Source organism: Poecilia latipinna, unplaced genomic scaffold (assembly GCF_001443285.1).
Source record: "Poecilia latipinna isolate Pla-1442-1.1 unplaced genomic scaffold, P_latipinna-1.0 Scaffold1683, whole genome shotgun sequence".
NCBI lineage: Eukaryota > Metazoa > Chordata > Actinopteri > Cyprinodontiformes > Poeciliidae > Poecilia > Poecilia latipinna.
This window is the reverse complement of record NW_015114299.1, coordinates 105,568-114,953: the sequence shown is the minus strand read 5'-3', so window position 1 is coordinate 114,953 and position 9,386 is coordinate 105,568. Positions and strand designations below refer to the sequence as shown.

Genomic DNA, 9,386 nt, shown 5'->3' with positions numbered 1-9,386 from the left:
GCTTAGGAGTTGTTGCTGTGCGTTTGCGCAGTGTGAAGGAAAGAGGAGACCAGCTGCGAAATGAGATGATCGGTATCGGCAACAAGAGCCAATGATCGCCGATCATGCACTTTTTCACGAAAATCGGCCCGATTATGATCGGTGACCGATCGATCGGCACACCTCTAGTTCCAGGGCATGCTTAACAAATTGTTGACAGTCTGTAACCTTCTCCATTTGTTTCTAAAGGATGGTTGGGTATAAGTACATATAAAATACAAGGATCTATAAACCAAATGTTAAACTGTCAAAGCATTCAAAGAAATGGATACAGCTCTCAAAAACTCAGACTATCTTTACCCTGTCACACAGGAGCCACACAACCTTACCAGATATCAGAGTAGAACCAATAGGAAAAGAGCCTACATCAACCATGTGCAGCCTGCAAGCTGCCACATAGCCAGCTAGCATAGAAAGCTCTGCTCAGCTGATGGAGACTCCAGTCTGCTGTCCCAAACTTACCTGCAGGCGGTCTGTCATCTACACTAGTGAGCCTGACTGAAATGCTGGTGTAAAACGTAAGAGAAGGCATATATGTGCATTTAGATTAAAGCTGCAGTATGTTACTTTTAATAAAAAGTATGTTTTACAACTGTCATAATGTTGTGTGACAGTATGGTATGAGACAGTTAATATGTGAGCTCCTTTACCTTCGCCAGTGCTCCGAATACTAACTAGAAACAACCAATCAGAATCAGGAGGAGGGTCTTAATGCTGTCAATCAGCTCTCCCTGTGGCACTGCCCATCCTCTTTGTCCCCCCATGCTTTCTGCTAGAGCTAGCAGAGCATGTCATGAATGCTAGGTTAGTTAGCATGTCCATTAATGACGACGGATAAACGCCTTTCCTAGAACGGTAAGTTGCTTCTCTGCCATTAGCTTGTTTAGCAGTGAGGACATGAGGTTGCTTGACAGCACTAAGACCCACCTCCTGGCTTTGATTGGTTGTTTTTGGTCGGGAGAGGTGTTCAGACGCCAATAGTAGCTCAGGGAGAAGGTGGCGGATGTTGATCTGTTCACAGATTATGTCTCATACAGTCACGACATGAGGCCAGTTTTAACATGTATATAAAAAACATTTGTTAATAGAAGTTACGTACTGCACCTTGAATGTTATGAGAGCAAATTGAAGGCTCCTAAGCAGTCATTATTTCTTTACACTTGGAGCTCACAAAGATGTTGCCCTGTTTGTGTGAGAGCATTTGCTATTGGCCATGGACACTTATTAGCTGAAGCTCTTTTTGTGCAGTTCTTCAGCTAATCTGAAGGTCACATAAACTTTGAAGATCTGTAGATACTGACTGCAGAATGTTGGTGACCTGTGCTCACTGTGTGCCTCAGCACATTTTTTGAGTTTCAAAGCAGTCAGTCACTGGTCAGGCACTATCAAACTCATTCTTATCATCAACCAAATCTGCATCTGTTGGTGTTTTCATGTCCCTGTAGCTTGCTCACTGTGACTTGCTACATTACATCCGTTGTCATTGGGTCAATGAGTGTGCCCTGCAGCTATTAAGAACATACCCACTAGCTTAAATTCCGAATATGATTGGTTGAACAAATTGTTGATTCATGTGGTTCAGTGTCATGGTTATTCTAACTAGGATGCAGAATCCCTGGAGAAAGAAAACTTTGCCAGGAGACTGAACATAACTGGCTAGTACATTTCCGTACATCAAAGTATTGCCAACATTCTTATACTTTTGACAATTACTCTATTTCTCAGTTAATCTGATGTATATACTTCCTTTCAGTTTGGAGGTCATTAGACCCAAACAGGCCTGGTGGAAGCTGTACTCCCTTTATTATGTCCAGTAGTTTACTCACTTGTTGGACACTGCAACTTTATATTTAGAAAGAACGATGTGGTTTCTGTTTTTGATTTAAATTGCTTGACTACCATCAATAGCCTCTACGGACATGTTAAACAGAATAAGTGGCAGCTGCTGAATCAAAGAGATGGCCTTTTTCAGTCTCTCCTCACACTGAAGTCAGAGCAGAATGGGTAAAAATATAAATAGAGTTTGGTGCAGAAGGAGGAGAGTCATGTGAGAGGAGGACAGACTGAGTCAGAGCTGAAGTTTTCTGCTGTTAGCTTAGCACTGAGCTTCACAACAAACAGCTTTAAGTTCAGGCTGATAAACAGTTTGAATGGCTGATGAGCTGAGCATCTTCCTAACGCTTTGGTCAGATCACACCAGGACACTTAAAAGGAGCATGGAGCATGAAGTAAGTGTTTGTTTGATCAAAGTCAGTTACTGTACTCCCTCAGCAGATGGACTCTTTTAAGTGAAGACTAGTTTGTCTCGGAGACAAAGTGGAAGCAGTTTGTTGCGTAAGGGAACTGTTACATCTGTACTTGGAGCTCTAAAGATCTGGATTTATGACTTTTATACTGGTATAAACTTGGCTAGAACAGCTCACAAGATGACTTCATCCACACTTAGACAGGGAGCCATCCATCCATATGTCCCTTCTTCCGTCCATCTGTCCCTCCATTCATGCTTCCATACACAAATGTACATGTATTTGCACTGTGAAGTTAAACTGATATAATCTGAAGAACACCTACTTAGTACCTTTGCACCAAGAGATTATGCAAATTCTTCAACAGAGAGATTACACAAGATCCAAACCCAAGATGGCAGGAGTGCCAACCGCAGCTACACTGTGCTGCTCAAATGCATTAGAGATACCAATAAATTCAAAAAATCTCCAATATAAAACAGATATTTTGAGTAATATGTCAAAATCTTTATTAAACAGATGCACACAAATCCAAAGAGGTACAATTAAAAGTGATTAGTATATAAACTTCATTATGATTAGCAAAAAGATGACAATTTTGTGTCCTTTTTCTGATCTATATGTGTATGTATATGGGGAATATATTTTTATTGCAATATAAGTCATCTAATATTAAAATATCAAAGTACTGTTTGGAATACTACATGGAGCACAGTAAAATACAGACTCGTGATTTCTTTTTTTTTTTTTTTGCTTGAATCAAACTCAGCAGCATTGTGGATCACCTGAATTCAGATGTTTTAGGGCACCATAACAAAATGCAAAAGTTTCTGATAATTCTCTTTAGATTTGTCAAACTGCATGGAAAATATAGCTAAGGACCCCAAAAATAACCATGGAAATGTATCCAAATTTGATTCTTAAGAATTCCTCCTGGAAGCAGACATAAAGTAAAAAAAAAGTAGCTCAAACACTGAACCCTGTGGTACTCCTTAGGATTCTCAACAACATGAACAAACTGAAACCTGTCAGACGTGGTTCCCTTCATTCAAGCAAAATGTTTCAAACACAGTCAGTTGTATCGAAAAAAAAAAACAAAAAAAAAAAAACAAATTCAATAATAATATGAATCATTTTAACTCGTACTATAATAACATATTCTACTGTCTCCCATTTTCCTCTGGCTTGTCTCAGCGCTGCCTGTTGCTTTGTGAATTGATTGGTGGGTCAGAGGTCACCATCATGTGTCCATAGGTTCTGCTTTAAAGGAAATGTATAACCTGTGGCATCTATCAATACTGGTTAACATTGTTTGTATAGCAATGTGATCCTCTACCACAGAAATCCAGAATAGAACAGAGGGAGGATCAAACCTTTTCTCAAAGAGTGATGTAATGATGGCTGTGGAAGAGCAGACCTGTTCCAAAGTTCTGTAGTTTCTTTGGTGTGTAACACCTCTAAATTTATACAAATTCTTGTTTTTCCTATTCCAAAGTATTTTGGGAATTGTAGTTTTTATCTCAAGTGCAAAGTTGGTCGCTGCTGTTTGGAGGAATGGGGAGAGATGAGAAGGTATGTCTGTCATTGTCAGAAGATCAGTCTCAATCTAAAGAGATGAGACAAATCTGAGTTTGGCACTTTTACTGATCGGGGGAAGTTCTGGCTGGAGTCTCCGTCCATCTCTGTTGGAGTTGTTGAGACTAACTGGAGAATAAATATATTATGAAGCTACACCAAAATAATGTCTGATCTTTGCATTGCAGGTGACGTTGGAGAAGGTTCTTGGGATCACATCTCCAGGAAACCGAGCGCTGGCCTGTGACCCACGTACTGGACTGCTGGCGTATCCTGCTGGGTGAGTAATTCACAGTGTATGGATGGGATGTGGGCGGGGCCTGTGTGATGATGGTAAAAGTTGCTGGGATGTGATGTAGCAGCAGTAAAGAATATTAAGAAGTTGAAATAAACCAAACCATATTAAAAAGATTAGGAATGGGAATTAGTTTCACATTTTTAAAATAGTTTTATGATAAAGAGGCACTGGGGCAATCTCTGATCTGCCGATAAAAGTTTTATCTAGTTATTGATGTCTTTTTAAATACTATGTGTAAAAATTAAAGATTTTTTTTATATACTTTTTGATTAAATTTAAAATGTAACTTTTTTATTAGCACTAAGAGTTACAGAGTTGACACTCTCTGCCTCACTAATATCTAGAAATACAGTACGATGCTCCACATATCTGTTCAAATAAAATCACAACTACAAGAATTATAACATTTCACTCTTTGGTTGGAGATCTTAAATTTTAGAAATTCCCTGTATCATAAAATATTGGTGTAGAATTCCAAACACAGAAATCCAGTATAGAATCACAAACAGTAATTCTGCTAATTCTAAAGCAGTACAGCAAAACAGTATTTCAGAAAGCTAAATTTTCACAATACTTTACATCATAATTTATATGCTGAATAATGTTGTTAGGTATTGTATTTAAGTTTATTCTCTACTGTCTGTATTTTATTTGTTCCTGGGTGTTTCTTGCTCAAAATAAAGTTATAGGGCAAAGAAAACGTGGTGGGAGGAAACAGAACTGCTGCCTAAACAGTCTTAGCCCCCTTCAAAATAAGAGCATAAATATAAACATCCACTTGAAGAATGCTTAGCTGTCTATAATCAAAACCTCCACTCATGGGTCAAATTTAATTCAACTGAAAGTTTAAAAACAACCAATTAAATTAGTGCTTTAGAATTTATCAGGAAAAATTTCATTATGGTAAGCTAAGTGCGCTACATGTTCTCAAAGTCAGCTAAAGAGCTAAACAAAAAATGAGGTCCTCTCTTAGCGCTTTAACAGATTAACTGATTAGCAAATCTGTGAATTGATTGTCACAAGATATTTTCTGTGAAATCAATTAAGAGAAAAATATCTGAGAGCAAAAAAATTCTGATTTGCATTTTATGTAGTAGAAGTTGAATCATGTATTAATTTGTTGCAACTATAAATAAGTCTTAGGTGCAGCGTGCATTCATTTGGCATGCATTTAAAACCTGGAAAAGAACCATTGTTGTTTTTTAGAAGAATGCTGGTGTACACGGATCAGCTGTGTTAACTGCTGTACCTCAACACTGCAAAACCGAATTCTCCAATCAGCTGCAGGTATGGGAGGCTATGGAGATTATGATTGGTCGATATGTATTCAGGTTCTACATCAGCTTGATGGCAAAGATTTCAGCTTATTGAGAGTGAAGACTAGAGAGTGGGTTAGTGGAACGGTGTGGGGGAGCAGCAGGGGTGAATCTAGGTCATTCTGGGGAAAAATAAAGAGACATTCATACAACACTGTAAATGTGATGTTTTAAGCAGAGCAGAAGGATTTAATGAGGCTGGGCTTTTCCTCATCGGTTTGATTCTGCAGACATGCTGCACAGTCTGTGTCTGTGTTATGTCACTACTGTCTACATCCTGGGCTGTGTGCAACTAGGCTGCAGTTACAGGCATCTGCTTTAGCAATCTGTCTATAAAATACATCAAGCTGTTTTTAAACTTGTTTTTTTTTTACTCATCTGAAAAGGGGATGTGATAACAAATAACAGCAAAGACTAAATCAGCTGCATCTGTGTTGAACCATGGGTCCAGTAGCATACAGGAGTAACAGAAGGAGCCGACAGAGCAGAGGCCCCTCCTCCTGCAGCCCCAACCCTCTGCTGCATTGCAGATGTGCTGCAGGACCGTCCAGTTCACAGTCAGGCAAAGAAAATGCTGACTGGATCTTCTTCATCACGTGATGAAGTCCTTTAATACTTCAGCTCTGCATGGTTTCATACAGCAGTCACACAGGCTGCTTTCAGGACACTCAGCTGGAACCTTTTTCAGATCGTCAGCAGACACAGACTTACAGACTTTCTGTTAGAACCCAGAAAGTTTAACCTGAGCTTCAGTCCTAACTTCTTCTGACCCAAAGCAGTCTACACATTTACATCCACAAAGCTGCAATTTAGCTTTCACCTTTATTTCCCCTTTTATGTATTTTACTTTAATATCTTTTGGTGCAACACAGTGACAAAATTCAGGGCAAATTTGTATAGAGGAATAAGCTCTCTTTCCTGAGAACTTTATTCGCTCAGAACTTGGAAAACGTTTAGTGCACTTAGCTTCCCATGAATTAATTTAGTAAACTTTCAATTGAATAAACTTCATTATATTCATGCTTTTATTTTGAACACGCAACAGTTTCATTTCTTCATTTCTTTATTTCCCCAATAGGGGAAATAACGGTGGGCTCAGTTTGTATCCATTTAGTGAAAAGAGTATCTAAAGAATATTGATTTACACTATTGATACTATCAAAATATTGATTATTTTTAAAACCTATGTGTTAAGTGGACAGATAAACTGGGTCTGATTTGGCCAAACTAAACATTTTCTCCAGCTGGAGCCTTTAGTTTTTTAGAAAAGTTAGATAGATAATACTTTATTGGTCCCAAAAGGGGAAATTTTGTCTCTCTCAACATAGCTCACAATAATAATAATAATAATAATAATAATGATAATAATAAAAGAATACAATTTTTGATGAACCTTTGGCCAAAAAGATGGAAACTTTTCTTAAGCCTTTTTCAGAAAACAAAACAAACCTTTCACCCCTCTACCTCCCTGACTTCTCCCCCCACGATGACGTACTTCTCCAGACTCACCCCAATAACATCCCCAAGCCTCCACAAACACACACACAATACTCCGTTTTACACCTAGTACCAAGTTTGAATGGAAATAAAAACAGAAAACCATTCAGCTGTGTTAAAAACAAGCACCAGTCTTACACAAAGCACCATAAAGACGCCTGGCGGTGAAGCCCACTGTCTCCAGAGTACATGATGCTGTAGAAGATAATTGCAGTGAGGAATGTTGGTTTATAGAAACAGTGTGAAAGAAAGGTGACTATAATGCTGCTGATGTTGCAGCTTTCACACCTCCAGTCAGACTCAGCACAACTTTGCTTCACACAGCCCACTGACTCTCACAAGGTTCTCTGTGTGTGTGTTTTAGCATTTCTCACCTTGGGAGGCCAGAAGGCTTTCCAAGGTGAGAATAAAAATAGGTCTTTCTACTTTCACATTGACTTCCACTCATTTTTCATTCATTTTATAGCCTAACCATTGTCCTAATCGTAACCATTACATGATTAACCCAAGGCAACTTCAACTCAGTTCACACCTTAGTGTCATGATTTGGCGGTTTTGTGATGATGAAAACTAACGCAGGGATCCAGCTTGAGATGATGATGAAAAGTTTAATAAGAAAGTGGCTCAAAACAGTCCCATTCAGGCAGCATGGCAGAAGGCTTAGCAACAGCTAAATACCGGTATCAACTGAAAATACAAGACTGAAAACGAGAGCTGAGTCGACACAGGACTTACCAGTTCTACTGTGACGACTACTGACGGTGACACACAAACACACAAAGATCTGACAAAGAACAGAGACAACAGGTGGGCTTAAATACACAGGGAGTAATCAGGGGGACTAGGTACACAATTGAGGAGCAGACAGGACATCACAGACTCACAGGGGAACAGAACTAAATAAACTCAGAAAAACCTAGAAATAAATGCACAAAAAACGCAAATCCTCACACTTAGTCCTAAACCTAATCTAAAAACAGCAGTTTTCCTTATGGGGCCCAAAGCCTGAGCCCCATAAGGAGCAGTGAATCTTGCCAGCATAGTACTTGTTGGAAAAATGCTTTGTGTAACTTTTTGCACCACAACATTGAGCCTGTGGGCGTTGGAGCATAAGCTGCAGCAGATTCACTCTAACTTGATTCAGACGTGTTCAGCCAGGAGCAAGGGCTGCTTAGAAAACTCTTTACTAGCTTTGGAAGGGAAGCCCAGCCCCGATTCCCAGCACCAGGTCATAATTAAGCTCAGTGTGTGTCTAGAGAGTTGTGGTTGAGCAATGAAATGGAAATAACAATGCAATGTCAGGCTTATTCATCAGACATATCATTATGACTTCAGAACATCTGTTATCATCCATATGTAAAAACAGCTGGAAACTGGTCATACATTCCACTAGGGCCTTGTGGGAAAGTCTGAAAGGACGTTACCTACAAGCTCCACAGATGATCTGATTTGAAGGTATCAATTTAAAAGAAACCAAATCTGCTGAAGTCTCTTCCCAAAATTCACGGGGGCCAGAAGTTCTCTTGGTAACGTCTTATCCTGTGTAGTCCTATACACCCACAAATGTATTTGTTTGAAAGTCAGTGGGTTACATCCAGTCTTCACCTTCAAAGCAATCTATTGTCAGGAGCGAGCACTAGGCAACAGTGCTAGGCAACAGTGCTGCTAGTGCTTGCTCCTAGCACTAGCACTGGATCACTAACACTAGCACTAGGAAGGATTCTTCTGAAGGGAATCCCTTAAGGAAAAAAATTATTAAAATAAAGAGGTTTTTTTGTTGTTCTGCTGCTTCCTTTGCCTGCCAGCTTGTTTTCATTTTTCTCTCTCACTTGCCTCCTTTCTGTTTGTCTCGCTCAGCCTTTGAACTCTGTGTGATCCTGTGTTTCTCCAGGTGTGTCATCATCCTGCTGAATCCTCGCAAGAACAAACAGCAGCACATCTTGAACAGTTCCAGGTAAAATGACCCCTGACCTCTACATCTGCAGCCCAAACTAACACATCCAATCGTCTACAGTACTATGAACAGGTTATCCTAGAGGAAGTCACTTTTCTGTGTACAGTGACAGAGAAAGGTTTACATCCACTCATTTACGCCATTAATTACCTTATTTATTTGTGCTTGTAATGGAACTTTTCTGTTTTTTCCAACAAAATGATGATCCAATAAAGTATTTATTTCCCTTAAATAATTTAGCATTTTGACGTTCTCAAAAATGTTTGTGTGAAGCAGTTGAATCTGGAACTGCTCTTCCTATTAGTTTATCCAGAGAAACTGCTTCTAACTTATAAATGATGGAGTACTTATACTTATCTAGAAATTCAAAACAGGAGCATCTAGTGATTCTTGAGAATAGGGACAAAACAGGTCCCATGGATAAAGCACAAAATTTGAATAAAATATACACAAAATATAAT

At 39.1% G+C, this 9,386-nt stretch overlaps 1 protein-coding gene across 1 annotated transcript in view; it reads left to right on the top strand.

Annotated features, from left to right (window-relative positions):
- Positions 1-3,839: 3,839 nt before the first annotated feature.
- Positions 3,840-9,386, top strand: part of LOC106964502 (mitogen-activated protein kinase-binding protein 1-like) — a 28,457-nt gene continuing 22,910 nt past the window's right edge. Inside the window, exons 1-3 of the mRNA XM_015060057.1 lie at positions 3,840-3,857; positions 4,028-4,140; positions 8,863-8,925. Of these exons, the coding sequence (XP_014915543.1) occupies positions 3,840-3,857; positions 4,028-4,140; positions 8,863-8,925 (194 nt within the window). The remainder of the gene's footprint in view (positions 3,858-4,027; positions 4,141-8,862; positions 8,926-9,386) is intronic.